Below are 17,793 nucleotides of genomic sequence, written 5' to 3'. Positions count from 1 at the left end.
CACAGCCCGGCGCCGGCCGGGGGCGCGCCGCCATGACGGGCAGGTAAGGCCGGGGAGGGGGGTGCGCAGCTCGGCAGGGGAGGCCCGGGGAGCCCGGCCGGGGGTCGGTCCCGCGCCCTGGCTCCGGTGGGCTGTCCCTGCCTTCGCCGCCCCTGTTGCAGGCGGTGAGGGGTCGGGAGCAGCCTCTGTTTGCCCTGGGTAAAATCATGGTGTGCCCGGTAGGAAGCGGTCGGGGGAGAGGACGTTTTCCTCCTGTGAGGTTCGGGCGGAGCGGGACACGCTCCGACCGGGACAGACCAGCTCCCGCACCGCCGCCGGCAGCGCTGGCGGCTCCGTGCCATGGTCGAGTCGGAAACTTGACCTCGTGGAAGAGCAGAACAAGGGCTGCTCCGCCGTGCCTTACCCCTGCACGGGGACACAGCGAAGGGTGGTGGGAAGACCAGAAACAGAGTTGGGAAGGAGCGGTTGTGGATCTGAGCAGTGTCTGCCCAGCAGCCAGGCTCCCTGCAGCCGGGTGGTGTGGCTCAGGCACTGCCAGCCTGCTCCCGCTGCGCCCCGCACCGCCGTCCCCCGCATCGGGGCCCTTCTGACTGATCGACACGCTGCCCCTCTGCCCACACATGCAGTCTCCTCTTCTTCGGGCTGGCCTTGGAGTTACATGTTCCAAAAGCTGTTTAAATATGGAGCTTGATTCTCCTCCCACGCTGTCTGACATTGGAGAACTCTGTAAAGTCACCTAATTGACAGATGTAAATGAGAAAAGCAGAGGGGAAAGCGTTTACTGGCGTCTTCCGAGGGTTTGCACAAATGCTTTAGTGTCTCCGATCACTTTGTTCTCCCATCAGTAAAATAAAACCCAGACGTTATGAAGCAGTTTGTGAAAATAAGCTTCCTTTTGTAAAATGTCTTGAAGATGAAAAGCATGAGGAAGTAATATTAAAAGTAGTAGGGTGCCTTTTTTTAGGATAGTCATCCTGAATCCTGCTATCATTATTGTAATCCTGAAGCATTGCTCTTCATGACTAGGAATACTGAAATGGATCTGGAGTAGTTTGTGTATAAGCGTTCATTTTTCTTTTGTGTAAAGTCTCAATGTTTGTATTATGCAGCTTCTTATGATTATTCAATGTAGATCATGTTTGGTGGGTTGTTAGGTATGAGAACGTGCTGAATAATTGTTATATCCTCATCTATGGTTTGCGTGAGTGTTATTTTTGCTCTCTCTGATGACGAATTGATGTTGATGGGTGGTGGTACATGCTCAACTGTTTTTTGCCTCCTGTCTTTAGATTGCTTTGTCTTCTCTGTCTTAATGGTCCCTTTTTTGTTCTTCTGACGTGTGAACTCGGTGTGTGTTTATAAGTTTACATTAATTTCCCTTACAACTAGAGGAAGACTCAAGAGTCTTAAATGTTCACAGGTCAGGGGCACCTGTGCAGCTCCGAAATAGGGACGAGATGAGGAGGACCTGGGAAAAATTGTGGCTGTATGAACCCAGCTGATTTTATTGTTATGGAACTGTGGTGTAGTACTGTTTAGAATGACATGTTTACCTCAGGTGAAATCATTCAGCCTCAGTGGGAAATGCCTATGGACAGTAGTCCTTGTCACCTTCTCTTCATGCTTCCTTAGAAACCTACCTGTTAAGGTACAACACTGTATTCAGTGAGAAGCTCCGACGTGAAGCATGAGGCTTGGTGGAGAGTTCCAAGGTAGTTGAGACACTGCAGAGTGTGCAGTTCTTCAAAGCAGTACAGGATTTCTGTCTTCTTTCCCTCAGAGGTACTTCAGAGGATTGTTAAAATGAGCAGACCTTGGCTTTAGCTTTTGAAAAGTGAATGCAAGTGTTATTTAATGTTTTCAGAAATGTTTGTCCTGGAAATTTGTCGGCTATGAACATTTCTAAATTTCTGTCTGCTGTCGTTCCTAGGACAGAATGATTAACTGTTCTTTCAGAGATGTCTATCGTAGCTGTAATTCAACTGACTTTTTCCTCGGTAATGGTATAATCCATTTAGGGTAGCAGTTTCCCAGCAAAACAAAACCTGTACTTTTCAGAGTCTGTGAAACATTGCACTGCTCGGCACCTTGCATGACTGATGATGCCAATTGACAAGCACCGTGTTTGATGTTGTTTTCGGGCTGGGACGGACTTCTAAGTCATTAGAAAGAATTCAGCATCGAGAACGTACTTCCTTAGATCCACCTACAGGTCACTCTACTGAACGGTGGCCAGATGTTGTTCCATGTTTGTCACGTGGTAGTTCTTAAAATCTGTCAACATTATGTAATCAAATGTTCTCCAGCTTTTGAGATTCAGGGTTTTCAGGGTTCCGGAAGGAGATGAACTGTTTCACAGCTGGAGTGTCCCCATAATATTGATCAATGGGAACCTTCCAGAGCCAGGAACATGACATAAATGTGCCCCTGGTCTTGAAACTGTCGACACAGGGAAGCAAATGATTTTGTTGTGTTACAGTGTGTTAAAGCAAGGAAGACTGGAGAACATGAAGTGCTGACATTATTCTTTTTCACTTCACTGTTCTTGTCAAATAGAAACACAAAAGGACTCACTTCTACGTACTATGATTACTGATGCGTTATAAGCAATTAAGAGAGATGAAAAATAACTCCATTTTTGTTTTTAAGTGTTCTGTCCCATTTAGCTGCAGAGGGTGTCTCCTGAATTTAAATAGCTGCAGTAATTTGATTTACTGATTTTTAGCATTAGGGAAAAATATAATTCCAGAACATACAAAGAAAGATGTGCATTTCTATGTATTCGTAGTAGAAAATTATTAAAAACAGGTGACTATTTAGCAAATTAAATTAAAATATTACACGTATCAGAAGTTACATTGTTACAATGTGAGGATTGTGTTTTGTTAGAGAAAACTGGTAAGTGGATAATTGGAATTTGCAGGTAGTTAATTCTGTCTGCCACATCTTGGCTGAGCTATTTTATTTCTCTGTGTCTTGACTAAAGTGGCTGTTATAGTCCCTAATTTCAAGAGCAGCCTGCAGTTTAAGGGATGCGGTTAACTTAAAAAAAAAAAAAAAATCACCCTTTCTTCACATATATCTGTTCCAACTAAGATCCAAAGATAATAGGACATAAAGAAATTAAAGGCATATATGTATTTTAATTTTAAGTTACATGCTGTTTAACTACATTTGGAAATAAACTCTGTATAAGAGATAATGTGCTAGACATAAAAATAGTATGTTTCTAAGCAGCCTTTCTATATTTTGCAGTGTTGAGAAATATAATTTATGTGATTTTTGGTGCCTTTAGAAGTATACTATGGTACTTCCTTACCAGTAAGTGAAGACTGCTTCTATAATTTGTATTTGATGTGTTTGGTCCATCTCTCCATTTTGATTTTTGCCTTTTTGAGGATTATTAGGGTTTGGGGGGTGTGTTGAGTTGTTTTGGTTTGGGGGTTTTTTTGCTACTGTGTTTTGCCCTGTTTTCTTTGTTGTTTGTGATGAACTTACTTACTCCTAAGAAAGAGGATCAGTGAATGACCAGTGAACAAAACATTGTCAAATGTCCAAAGTAGAAAATAAACCAGAATCGAAGATAATTTCTTTTGAGACTTCACTGCTCGGTGTTGATTAGAAAACATAAAGGTAAAAAATGCCTGTGCTGTTTTATATTGCCTTTAGAAATTAATCTAATACAAAGCCCAAGGAAAAATGTTTCCTAAGTGCATGTTTCAGGGCATAATTATTTTTGTAAGAAATTTTTGTTATCACTATACTTGGTCTAATTGGGATCTGGATACGCCTATGCACTTCCTGCAGTCAACAAAAGAAGAACAGCTGCATTTACAGATACGCTTATTGATTGTTCCTAATCCAGTTGAGGTAAGAAATAAGAGTATATTATTTTCGATTAGGCTAGCATTTGACTAGATGCTTTTTAATTCAGTAGAGAGCTGCTGCTGTGCATGTGCTCCATTTTATGAAGCAGTTGCAAGTAAAATGGTTTGAAGGAGAAGGAGGGAGTATAAAGGTCGATAGTATTAAGAAAGGTTCTTGGCGCTGACTAGAAAGTACCTGCATCAAACTAAGAGAGGTCTCATCTCTCTGAGTTATAAGCAGCCATTTCTACTCTTCTGGGTTGAAAAATGTGGTTTTAATCTTACTATCTTTTCATCTAAATCTGCTCTCTGAGGCTCTCTAGATAGATTTTAACTTGTTGGAAGGTCCTTAGTAGTCTGTTCTGGGGACATAGAGGTGCTTCTCTGAGGAGAACTACTTGTTAATGCCTAAAAGAAGTCTATCTGCTTTCTTCTCTACTTTGGCCCAGAAAGTAACCAGCTGTAAGATTTTGGCATCGACCCTGTCTCTTAAAAGCAATCTGTCAAGAGGGAAAGAAAAACCCATGCATTTTCACTCTTTATGTGCGAGGCAGTAAGAGACGACGAATGAGTGAGCGAGCTTGTGTTGAGGGATGGGAAGACAGGGTGGTTATTGTTTTGATGTTTTTTTCCTTCAATCCCCTCATCTTCCCTTTTGAAGAAGAGAGTCATACTTTTCTGTGGAAGAGTGGTTATTTGAAAACCAATAAAATCATGTCGTGTGAGTAAGAAAGGTGAAAGCTTAGGTGTTTGAGAGAGAAGGAGATTTTTAGCCAGATTGCTTAAGGTTAAGGGAGATAAATGTTGCAGTGATGTAATATTTTGCTTTGTGCTAAAAGTAGAAAGGTGATTTAATATTGCATTTTAAAAGTGTTTTATTGCTCTAAAATTTAAAAGGTCAGCAAAAACAATCCAGTATGGAGGACATTTTTCTTCTTCTGTTCCATGTACATCATAAAGTAGAAATGGATAAAGCACACATGCAATCTGAAAGATAGTGTCAGACTGCTGTCACAGGTCAGGAGCCTGAAACTCCCAATGAAATGTGGAGTGAATTGTAGATTTTGAGGTTACTGATTTCTGGTTTTGAAAGGATGATGTTCTTTATTTGTGCCTGTTCTGCTGCGTCCCAGTAAACCCTTCTGTTTTTCTTTAAAGGACAGAAGGGATCTCTGCTGGCTAATTCTCATTAGGTACTTATAAAGTCATCACTTCTCTCGTTTTGCTTTTTTTTTCCTCTATAGCTTGCCAGGCTGTAGTCATGGAATATATTTCACTCTCATGCTACAAAAATCCTCCTTTTTTTATAATTTACTAAAAAATAATTTGTTGATAATGACTCTTGGGCTGTTATTCATGGTGATACTGATCAAATGACACTGACTCAGATGCTCCCATCCTCCACTCCTTTCCCTTTGTTCTCTTAAAAACTGACTTCTGTATTCTCAAATTTTTACTCTTTTTTGTGCTGTGTGATCCTCTTTCTCTGTTGCAGGGGTGGGTGGAGAGCGGGAGCGGCAGAAAGGGCAAGCTCCTGTTAGGAGGCTCTGTTGAGCTCCCAGCAGAGAGCTCTGGAGGCCGGAATGCCAAGTATGTTCCTTCTCCCTGCTTCCTGACCCTCTGCTGCATGCCGCTTCTGCAGGCTGGAGTGTGTCCGGAGAGCAAAAGTCTTCACAGTTTTGTTTCTTGGAATATGCTTTATCCAAATGGAAGGAACAGTTCTGTTGTTTGCAGTATTCTTAAAACATTGCATGATGCAGAAGCCTGTAGGGAACCACCTTAGAGATGCCAGGGTCAGATACTGATCTGCAGCAAACTGAAGTGTTCATTGTCGAGGGGTCTAGTAATCTATTTTGCTTTTCTGTATTTCTCTGTTGCTTTGATCAGAAAGTCTTCTTGAATTAATTGGATTAATTATGTGAAGACTCAGAATTTTTTTTTTAAAACTCAGTTGTGAAATTTATACAGGTATATTGTGTAAGTCTAACACAGAATAAGTTGCTGATGTAGACTCCTAGTGTGCTGGCTTAAATAGGTAATTACTAGTGGAATACCGGAAAGAAGTTGTCTGATCTTTAAGACTGTAGCAGAACGGCAGAAGAATTGTAAGAAACAATGCTTGAGCAGGGGCCTATGCATCCTGCTTTAGCTCTTCTAAAATGTAAAGGCAACTCCCAAAAGGAAGGTGACTCATTGAATATCAGTGTTGCTAGCGTTCGCTCCAGTTGTCTCTCTGCATTCCCCTTCACAGTGGCATTGGGTGCCATGGCTGGCCTGAGACTTCGGGGGCTGGCATCCTCCAAACTTTATCAACGCCGGCAGGATCGGCTAAGTGGCACAGGGTCACTCCTGAGCAACAGGACAGATACAGCAGCTGGGATACGTGGGTATGTCTCTGAGATGAAGGGAATGGTATTGTTGAAGCATTTTCCAGGATTTGATGGATGTTCTTTTTTTTTTTTTTTTTTTTTGGGGGGGGGTTGCTTTTATATTTAAAGCGGGAATTGTCTGCACACAGCCAGAGGGGATGAAGTCTGTTTATTTTCATTTCCAAGTAGATGACGACGGAAAGGACTTTCCTGATGAGAAAGCTTTCAGTTTTTAACAATAACAGGAAAGCAACGATGGAGAACCTTTCCCATTTCGAAGCACTGCACTAGACTGTTCAGAACCAACATTAGTGCTAGTGTTGTTAATGGTGAAGTATTTAGGCACTGTGGCAATAAAGAAATGGTGAAATGCAGTAATTTTTCAAAATGTTGATAAAATTCTGCTGTTCCTTGATTTTTAGGGCTCAGTAGTCCATTTCTTCTGTTAATAGCAAGCTAGTTGATTTTAGTTTTTGTAAATAACTCAAGTCCAGCAGAAACTGAAGCTTCGCGTGTAGCTGCTTCTTGAGATTATTTAGAACACATCAACCAAAGCTTCTTAAATCTGCCCAGACAATTCCTTTGCTTCATTTGATCATTATTTTTCATGTGCTTCAGATTAAAATTTTGCTTTAACTTCAATGAAAATTGAGAAGTACTTTTGTGCAGGAGAGAAATTAACAGGAATTAAATAAAACTTTGTTTCTTGCATTTTGGGAGAACTGTGAGCTGGAGCAGCAACATGGGCTCTGAAGTCTGTGTCACTGGGGAGAGCAGTGAGCGTGCAGGAGAGGAGATTTTTTTCCTAGCAGTCAGAATTTTTGAATTTCAGTCTTTTCTTAGCAGGAGATAGACCTGATGCTTACCTGTAATTGAGCAATTGGTTTGGCTTCTCAGTTTGAACTGTGGATCCCTCACTAGAACCCTACTTTTCCCACTATTTTCCTTTTAGCCTGTAGCTATTAGTTAGTTGGTAAATGTTCCATTTTTCCTGCACAAAGTTGTGGGTGTGAATGTTTGAGAATTTAGTGAGGAGGGGAGTAAGAAGGAAGTGAAAGAAACAGTGATGCTGTTGAGTGGAGAGGATGCTGTTCAGGAAGAGTGAGAAGCATAGAAGGGACCTGTGAGAGAAAAGAAAATAAGCATTGAAAAAGCAGCAGTGGAACATAAACAGCATAGTATGAACTGAAAATAGGAAGGATGAGGAGATAAATACCCAGACATAGTCATCTCACATTATAAAAATGTAGTTTGCTTTCAGCTGTTTAACTGTGTTTCACTGTAACCTGTAAGAGCCTTCCAGAAAGAACGTGAAGACACAATATTTTTTCCCATGATTTCCAATTATTATTTCTAATAATTTTTTTTCTGAGTTTGTAAACACGACAGAGACTTTTCAAGTGTTGATTTTGTTTTTTTTTTTTTAAATTAGAGTTTAAAACTCTCTCTTAAGAAGATGTACTTAATCCACTATGCAGAAAGAATGCCCTTTTCCGAACAGTGTGTTTATAGTACTCAGCACTGCACTAGAATGGTTTTGCAGGAGAACAAGGCTAGTTCTCATTTGCCTTCTATGTCAGCTAGATTTCAGGAGCTGGAGGCTGGTGTTTGGAAAATGCTCATCTGTGTGAGATCTCTCTTTTAAAACCTATTCTGTTAAGCGTGCCGTGTGAGGCTGCTAGAGGAGGTGAACTGGGCAGCACTGGCATAGCAATGCTGACAGTAATGGTTCTCCAAATGTACTGCGTCGAGCTTGGGCACGTTAGTAAGTCTGGGAAGAGTGGAGTGGGGTGGGGAGCTCCCTCTGAAGCCGAGCACAACTAGGACTACAGGGATATGGTGCTAGGTGGGGAGAATGCTTAGGGGCTGATACTATACTGTGTTGAAGGAGGGAGGCTGTGTATGTATTGCTGTGACGACACCTGTACAGAGGAAGGCAGACCATGCCTGCATATAAACGATATGCTGGCAGAATTTTTAATTAAGCCAGGTGGGTTTGGAAGAAAAAACTTTTGCAGCTGGCAGAGCGATTTAGGGGGGAAATGTCTAGATAGGTAAATTGAATACATTTTTCACATCGTAGTTCTTGAAGCAAAGTAAGCATAAAGTCACATATTTTGGTTTTACTCAGCAGATGACAGTGCTGAAGATTATAATCTGTTTGGGAATTTTGTCTCCTGCATTATTTATATTTTATCCACAGTTTTTAAGGTACTGATAGGTCCTGATAGATAGATGCTTCCTTCAGGCAAATGAGAGTAATCCAGAAGTAGTGTTGCTGCTGGTTGGTAATTGATGAATACATTTGGGAATGATCTGTCTTATCAGTGCTGGTAAACAAACATCACATTTTAGCTCCTTTGAGATGATGAGAGTGAAGAAGACAAAGATTAAATATGTGTGAGAAGTTATTTATCTAATAGACATTGTGGGTGAAGTGGTACATGCTTGATAATAAAATGGTGTTTTTCCTGTATAAGAGGTGTAATCTGTTTAAAACCTGTACCTTTCTTTATGTTTGTTGATGTTTCCCTGGGCTGAGTGAACACTGCTAAATGTGTGTCTTTTTAAGTAATTGGTCATGGTTTACTAGAAATAAGTATTGCATTTCGTTCAGAGGGACTACCAAGTACCTGTGGCATAGGATTTTTTTTTCTGTGTGAATACTAACAGACTTTCATTGCTGCTGCTGGTCTCAAAGGTCCAGCTGATTGTGGCTTCCCCTGCAGGCCAACCATACGGACATCCTATTCTGTTCTCAGCTGAAATGTGTGAAGGAGTGGATTTTTTTTTAAAAACCCTGGCTTCTACTAATAGCAAATCGCTGCTCTTGGTAGGCCAAGGAGAGATGAGGAGCCGTAAAGATTTTTTTCCATATTGTGACCATAAGTTGCATTTGTATGTTTTTCTTAGTTTTGGCTATCCCTGTGTAGTAAATAAGAACAAAAAGTGTAAGGTAAGGGTAGTTGAGAGCTGTTTTTCAGCAGGAGTTAATGAACTGATACCCTTCCTCTTTCTTTTTTCTTTATATTAGTCATTATCTGTGAAATGAATCATAAAGTCTGGTATTGTCCTGGCAAATATGTTTTTTGGCTTTGCCAACATTAAGGACTTAAAGCCACAAATCCTCAACAGTGCTATGGGGATGGGAAGAAGCCCCTCTCCTGGAGTGCTCTGATTTTTATCTTAGCTACTGGCATCTATGATATACACAAGTGGTGATAGCTTTCTGGGATTTTGACTTTTCGCTATGCTAGGCATCTGTGTGTGTATACATACTAGAAATGGCTATGTAAATGTTACTATATTGTGGTATCTTCTGTATACACTGGTTTTTACTGGTAGACCAGAAAGAGCAGAGAATACCTTTCTAGGATTCCCTAGCATGGGTACAGTGCCTGTCTGATGAGGTTTGGACAATGCCCTGGGCTCTTGGATCTTGAAATTTTGTCTTCTTTCTTTTTGTAGTATCTGTAAGGTTTTTGGTCATCTCTGTATTAAGAGAACTCTCTTTGACACTAAAACCAAAGAGTTTTCAAGACGAATTAAAGAAAACTGATTTTTTTGACTGGGCTTTTCTGACAGAAGTGCTCCTTCCAGCTGCAGTTCTTTAACTGGACCTGATAGAGTCTGAGACTGTTCATCTGTTCTCCTGGTTGTCTAGTTGTCTGGTTCATTTTCTCTTGCATCCATGTTTAAGATACTGAATTCTACTAATGCAAAGGCTGGAGCTTCTGTTCTACTCTCTTAGCAGTGCAAGTATTAGATTTGCTTTTTTTCCCCTCAACCTGTCACCAGTGCTAGATCCCTGTGGACAAATGTTTAAATAAGGAGGTAACAGTATAGAAGCTGTAGCATTTTAGCCAGCTTTGTTGGTATTTCAGTCCAACCCTTTTTTTTTTCTGCAGTAATACAGGCCAAATTTCCTGAATCTGTATGAGAATATGACATTTGCTAGCCCAAATATATATGAAACCACTGTTTTTGGAAGATAGATCCATATTGACTTTAGTGATATAAGAAGGTAAAATGCCTTCAAACATTTCTATAGCACCTGTACCAATGGCACAGAATGGGTCTCCCAATTAACTTCTGCTGCTTATAAAGAAGGAATTTTCCTTTTTTTTTCTTTTTGCCCAATTTGAAAGCAATGCTGGTATCTTACAGTAAATACTTCTGAGAAGTCAAAGCATGAGAAACCCACACCTAATTATAATGGTGAATAACTAATTCCTGTAAATTAGGTACTTTGACAAAGATAATTTGTTAAAATATGGCAGAAAATGATGGAAGATTGGAAAACGCATTGTTTGAGCACTGGTATTTTTGGGGTTTGCACAGGACAGGATAACTTCAGGATGTTGAGCTGGTCATGTTTTAATAGCCTTTCCTGTCTTTGTGTCTCCAGCTTATTGTTAAAACAGAGGAAGATTCTGTATTTTACTGAATTGCAAAAAAAATCAGTGAGCAAACAGAATACAAGAAGCACTCCATATTGGGGACTGTCCTTTGTGGGAAAGATTCAGATCTAAGTAACTTACGATGGACACAGCAAGTCAAACTTCCTTGCTCACTCTTGGCACCGCCATCAAAAGGATTGTTGTGGTGTTGCTCTTCCTCTCCGCGTGTCGCTGGCAGAAGTGTTTTTGCAGCAGTGTAGTAAACTGAATCATACAGTTGCTCTGAATTAGAACTGTCCTTCCTCCCCCTTCCAGCCTTGGGTAATTTTAACATTGAGCTAGTTTAATAAATCCTTGGTTTTGCACAAGGAAGAGGGCACACAGGGCTGTGTAGTTGAGAGAGATTAAGAAACTATGGCATATGTGACAGCAAAACTTTTGAATAAATGCAAAGTCATACCTTTAGGCCAATGCCAAAGTTGCAAATTTTAGTGTAAAAGAATAAAACGTCTTAAGTAAAAACGGATGCAAAGTCATGAATGAAAAGAGAGCAGAGAGGTAAAACTCAAGCTATGATTATCAAAGAGCCACAGCTGCTGGTTTGTATTACAGGAGACATATTGGTCAGGAGCCGATGTGTGATTTAGTTGTCTCCTGTACGGCTTTCCCCAACAAATTTCAACTGTGTTATAGTTGAGGGAGAGAACTGTGTTATTTTGTGTACAGGTTCTTTTATTTTATTTTTTTCCTGGACTAATAGTTTCTCTCATGTACAAGTAACAAGTCACAATCATGAGCTCATTTGCATTGTGGCATTTCTTGGACAGCTCTGGCTGTATCATGATCATCTTTCTTACGCCTTTAAGGAAATCTTGTCAGCATCAACCAAGTTCTTCTAGCTCAAACATTTTGAAAATTTGTTGATGTTTTCCATTTCCAAGTCTTTGAAGTGCTTGTTCTATGCTGTTTTGCAAAATCATTAGTGATTTTTGGCTGCGTATCATATTCTGTTCTTAAAACAGTATTGGAATACCTTGAGCAAAATTCCATAGCTAGTTGGACCTCCTGCATCAGCATGCATCAGCAGAACGGTAAATAAATGCTTGGGACTCTTGATATTATCTTGCTTTTGCAAGTGAATGAGGTAAATTAATTTTTTGAGAGTTAAAAATTAAATCCAAAGTTGTACTTCATGCTAAGGGAAGATGGTGAGAACACAGAGCAATAGTGCATTTGACTTTCACTAGGAATTTCAATTTCCCCAATAGATATTATATTGTTTAGAAGTTAGGGTTTACTGTGGGGTTACTCTGTCTTGACAGCCCTCAAATGCTGGTTTCAGAATGGAGGCTCCTGAAAGCCTTATACTTATGAGTGAGTCCCTACGTCTTCATTATCTTTCTCGCCAAAGCAGCCATGGGCCTTGTGTCAGAATCTCTCCCAGATAAGTATATTCAGTAGTGTTTGGTGTGAACTATCACACTCGTGAACTTGCACTGTGTTTCATACAGGAGCGTGGCTGTGCAGGTAGCAGGCTGTAATTGTTGCATACTGCCACTGCCTAGGTGGCAGCTCTGTTCTTATGGAGTTCAGCCAGCAAGTAGGTAGTTGGTAGTGGCAGTGATGGGTACTGTTCCTTCCCTAGAGTGCTGCTAAAGTCCATTTGGAGAAAGAAAAACAAAAAAAAAGGATTTTTAAAATGTTGAGTTCATGTTTATAAAGCAAAAAACCCAACAAACACAACCTTAGATCATGCTTTGTTGTTCGTGTGTAAGGTGTAATACTTGCTGTTGTGTAGGAAACTGAGACTCACTGGAACGCTGTTTTGCCCAGTTCTCTTCTGTAACCCAGAGGTGCTTTTTCACTGGTGTTGACATGAGGCTTTCTTAATCGTGGCTATTGGCTAGCTCAAGTCTTGGTATTCGGGCATCAAATTTTTCAAGAGGGAGAAAATACTTGATGGGGAGATTGTATTTTTTAAGACCTGGTACACATTTGCATGGTGTAACGGAAGGAGTGGCGATTGAAAACTAAGCTGATTAGGTCTCTCGGCTTTACTGCACACAGTGGTGTTTTTGTGGTTTGGTACCCTGGTACTCTGTCAGGATAAAAATGTTTCTTTAACCTATGATCTCCAGTTTATGAAATTATGGGATTTCCTGCTTGTCCATAATTCCGGTCCATGTCTGTTTTTTAAAGCTCCTTTGTACTGCCATAAGGAAACAAGTTGTAACAAATTTCTGCTAAATTGGTACTCCATTCTTGAAATTATTACCAGCTCCCTTGGTCTTTGCCACCCTTGGAATTGCAGTTGCAGAAAGAAAGTATATTTTTACTGAGCGGTCACTCCAGGTCACAGTGTAGGATATTTGTACAGGCTGCAGATGCCATACATTTGGCTCAGCTGAGCCAGCTGAAGCACAGGGCTGTTTATGTTGCTTCAGGGCTATGAGGCTGCTGCCTGCACTGCTGCCTGCTCATTCTAGTTGTGCTCAGAGCAGAAAGCCCTGGGATACAAACAGTGGCATCTTTTTGTAGGGCTGTGTCTGACCAGAGGAAAGAGAATCTTCTACTACCGGAACATGCTTATTGAATTACTGTTCTCTGTGAAGAGGTGTGGAAAGTAGCACGTCGGGTTGTAGAGTAACACTAAAGATGGAAATTTAGTTCAAAATAGCTTTGAATATAAAAAGAAAGAAAAAAAACCCCCAAACTTTTAAACCAAGCCAACTTTCATTTTATGTATACGTTATGTGCTTCAGGAAAACTTACACAAATATTTTGGAGATTTTTGACATGATGGAAATTTTTTAGTCTCCCACCTATAAAATTGCTGTCTTTCCAATCATAGAATTCAGAAGGTGCCCAGAAGGCATAAAATTGTTCTTCTATATCTAAAAGTGTAACAAAATTGACTTTTTATATTATTGGATAGTCTCATGGTTAAAAGAAGGATTGCATTGCAACAAGAAACTGAGACTCTTCATAGTTTTTTCTTCCTTGTTTGGACATGCGATATATGATTTTAAAACTGCATTCTGTTAGTATATAGAGAACTTAGATTAACATGATGGTAAGTGAGAAAATTTTGTGAAAGAGATTAGAACTGTGCCACATTTTAGGGGAGATAGAGGAAACGTCCTTTGCATGATTTGTGAGTGTGGCTTTGGGGTTTTTCTAGCCTCACTCTCTGAGGAAATGAAGCTGATGTATTTGCGCAGCCAGCCAGAGAGACTTCTCTCTTCCCATATCTTTTTAAACTTTTGACAGTTTCAACTAATATGTCAGGAAAACAGAGGCCTTGTATGTAATTATTTTCCAATGAACCTTGTGCACGTAAGCTGCTGGGTAGGGGGTGAAATGCCCTGTTAATTCCTACAGTGGAGACTGCAGTTGGGATATCAGTGCTTATTACACATCAGAAAATCCTCGGACATCCACATACTGAGACCAGAAATCCCAAGAAGTCAGGATCATTGTTTGCTGCTCTCCAAACTACTGGTTTATTTAAAATTGTGAATATTTGGTATGAGCTGTTAACAGGATGACATAATGGGGTGAAAGACTGGTGAAGCAGCCAGAAGTGTACAATAGGTAAGTCTGCTACATGAGCTCATTCTGCCACGTGTGAGTTGCAAGGACATTATTTATAACTGATGTCAGTGCCGAATTGACTCACTGGTCTTTTTTTTCATGTAAAAGGGAGTTTAAAGCAGTGGAAACGTTTTGTTCATAGATGTTGAGGAAACTTGGATGATATGAGTATACTCATGTGATTGGCTGTGACGTTGCTCATATTCTTACTCTTGTCTTTATTTCAGTAATATGTCTGATGCTCTTGCAAATGCAGTATGTGAACGCTGCCAGACTCGATTTGATCCTGCAGAGAGGATTGTGAACAGCAATGGGGAGCTCTATCACGAAAATTGCTTTGTCTGTGCTCAGTGTTTTCGTCAGTTCCCAGATGGACTTTTTTATGAGGTGAGGTATCATACTGTGTGTAAGACAAGAGAAATATCTTTAGGTGAAATTGGGAATTAGCTGAAAATTCTGGCAGAAATACGAATTTCCATCTTTCTTGCAGGTTTAATTTCTTAGCCCTAAATCTTTGTTGCTATTTTTTGGAGTGGCTTCCAACTTAATTTCTGTTTTTTTTCTCTCACATACTCCTTTCTAGACATCAGTAACAACAAAAACTGCCTGCTCTTTGGGTAAAAGATATTTCAAAAAGAAAATAGAAAATGTTTCTTAATATTTCATTAGGCACAAGTGCATTTTTGTCTTTATTTTCAGATATTTTGTGCCAAACTTTTCCAAATGGGCAACTGAAATTGGTGAACCCACTTAAAAACGAGGTTGAAATATTTTTACAGAATATGCGTGAGCATGTATTTCAAATAACACATTATTTTAAACATGCTGCATTCTTAATTTGGCCATGAGTTTTAGTCTCATGTAGGAGGAATGGTTCTGAATTACACGAGTAAAAAAAAATAAAGCAAAAATGAAATTCAAGCCAGCTATAGGAAAAGGGCTTTGGATACTTCAAAATTTTTACTGTCTTGTAGCAGCATTGCATATGATTTAACTGTTTGTTATGCAAATTCACCATGAGGCTGAAGCCATACCTGGATATTTCTTCAAGAAAAATCCTTAGGAGTTTAAAAACAGGTGAGTGGGGGCTAGAACTGGAAAACTTGACTGACCTTGACTAATTGGTCATTTCAGTGGAAAATCATGCTGAACTATCAGAACATAAGAGTAATTCAGTTATTCATGAGGGCTCCTTCTCTCTTGTTTTGTTCGCAGTTTGAAGGTCGGAAGTACTGTGAGCATGACTTTCAGATGCTGTTTGCTCCTTGCTGCGGGGAATGTGGTAAGATGTGGTGCATGTCAGCACTGTGGGTTAACAGCTACATGGCTATGCAAACCTCCCACCATTGCAGTGACATCTGGGCCTGGGTTGGGATTGTTGAGGTCATTTTAAAGAGCAGGAGCTCTGGAGGGAAACAAAGCATGATACCAGCAGTAATTTGGGGTATGCTGGTTCTGGGACTAATTGGGTTTTTTCAAAGTTAGACTGTAATAGTTCTTGTGGAATTAAAGTACAAGGATTATGAAGGGCAGTAGACTTTTGATAAGGCTGTTTTCTGTATGCATCTTAAGATGTTGCTTTCCTTTTGCAGGTGAGTTCATCATTGGGCGTGTTATCAAGGCAATGAACAATAACTGGCACCCAGAATGTTTCCGCTGTGAGCTCTGCGATGTAGCACTTGCTGACCTGGGTTTTGTGAAGAATGCTGGCAGGTAAGATAGTGCAGGAGCTCTGAAAGTTTTATCAGTATGTTATTGACACAGTAGTGAGATGTTGAGAGTGGTCAGTTGCTTGTATACTGAAAGGTAAAGCTTGAAAATGTACAGAAGAAGCTTTAAGGAATAGCCTGTTAGGAGATGGAAATGGAGTGAAGAACGGTGTTCCTCATCCAGTGAAACATGTAGGAAGCAGAAACTCAGATTTTAGTAGCTAGTGGATGGATTCTGGAGAAGAAAGGGATTTCAGGCAAAAGGCTGAATATCAAGTGAGAAAAAGGGATTATGTGATCCTGGGCAGGCTATTTATCAAGTAAGCTGCTGAGCAGGAAATCAAGATATAGCAAAAGGCCAAGAGAATAACATGAGGATTACAGCAAAGCCTGTTCAGCATGTGATTCCCCTGGTCTTCAGAAATCATTCATTTTATATACAGAAATATAAAAATGAGTCCTAAAGGTTGATTAATGCATTTAATTAAGAAGTAAGAAGTAAAAAAAGGGAACTTGTACAAAAGCATACTATGGTAAGAAAATAAAACAATCCAGCAGTTAGCAGACAGTGTTGCACAATTCATAGTTAATTTCAGGCTTTCATATGTCTTGAGCAAAGCCTAGTAGTTTCCTAGAGTTTATATTCTCACTAACTAGATGGTGAAGAAGGGAAGGAAAGGTTATATACTTTTACCCTGACCAGCAGGGATTCCTCTCAACTACCTCTTCTCTTCAATCCTGCATGCAACTTCTGTGCCTTAGTTTTTGGAGTTGGGCGTAATTGATTTTCTTTTGACACATAAGCATGTTAAAATGGGCTGTTGTGGTATTACCTAGGAGGGTTCCTGGGTGTTTTTGGGAAAGCAGCCAGGATTGAAGCAGTTCAAGCAAGATAAAGTATGTTTGATTTCATAATTTGTAGACCAAATCTAAAATGGCAAGGAGCTCATTCCCAAAAGCATAGGAGAGGGATATCCATGTGTATGTATCTGTACATAAAAAATATAATTCACCTGTCATGTGATTTCCTGTAGTTTTTATCTGCATAGCATAGAAGAAGTCTTCTAGTAAATATTATTGGAAACTCTTGGGTTCTTTTTCCCAATTCTCATTGTACCTGGTCTTCCCTAGTCTGCCTGTCATTTCCAGAGAGATTCCAGTGGGTGCAATTTGTGTCAGTGAGGATGGTTAAGATAATCCCTACTTTATCCATAGTGAAGGAATAGTTTTGCTAGATAAGTCACAAAAAATAATTGTAAAACACCTCAAAGGTAGGAATCTTCTGGACAAAGTAGACTTCACTTCTTCATATGCTTACTTTTCTTCATTTTTGCCATTTGGATTCATACTTTTATGATTCATTATGTAGTAAGGATGAATGCTGTATTCCTAAACAGCCCTTTTCCCTTCTTTAGTTTGAGAGTTATCAGGATATCTGATGTTTTGCAGGGAACTACGTAAAAGAGGCAGTGTAGTAGATGTTGTCCAAACTCTGTCTGCAGCTTGGAGACAATGGCAGAGGGCAGATAGAAAAGGTAGTGTGAAGTTTAGTGCTCATCTCCAGCTCTGAATGCTGGGAAGAAGTAAAAAAAATTCTAAGTCCTGTCTTAATTTCAGTCCAGGTCGGGTGCATTGCAGCATTTTGGTCTTTTTTTCTTGCCATGATTTAGTAGCAATTTTCTGTCTACTATGTATAAACACTTGAATTTGGAGACTTGAACAAGATGTGCAAGCATGTTGTCTTTTCAGGCAGGTCTATCTCAAGAATGGATCTCTACTGCTGGTACAATATAAAATTTTAAAGTAGACTGTATGCATTGTGCAGAGGAAGAGTCATTACTGAATGCTTTGGGAG

The 17,793-nt window shown here is 40.0% G+C and overlaps 1 protein-coding gene across 1 annotated transcript in view; it reads left to right on the top strand.

Moving 5' to 3' along the window:
• Positions 1–17,793, top strand: part of LIMS2 (LIM zinc finger domain containing 2) — a 33,385-nt gene continuing 15,592 nt past the window's right edge. Inside the window, exons 1-4 of the mRNA XM_059822582.1 lie at positions 1–43; positions 14,457–14,616; positions 15,445–15,511; positions 15,822–15,942. Coding sequence (XP_059678565.1) covers positions 33–43; positions 14,457–14,616; positions 15,445–15,511; positions 15,822–15,942 — 359 coding nt within the window. The 5' untranslated portion in view covers positions 1–32. The remainder of the gene's footprint in view (positions 44–14,456; positions 14,617–15,444; positions 15,512–15,821; positions 15,943–17,793) is intronic.

The sequence above is a fragment of the Gavia stellata genome, chromosome 11 (assembly GCF_030936135.1).
Source record: "Gavia stellata isolate bGavSte3 chromosome 11, bGavSte3.hap2, whole genome shotgun sequence".
In the NCBI taxonomy this organism is placed as follows: Eukaryota; Metazoa; Chordata; class Aves; order Gaviiformes; family Gaviidae; genus Gavia; species Gavia stellata.
The sequence above is the reverse complement of the archived record's forward strand: the minus strand, read 5'-3'. Positions and strand labels throughout refer to the sequence as shown.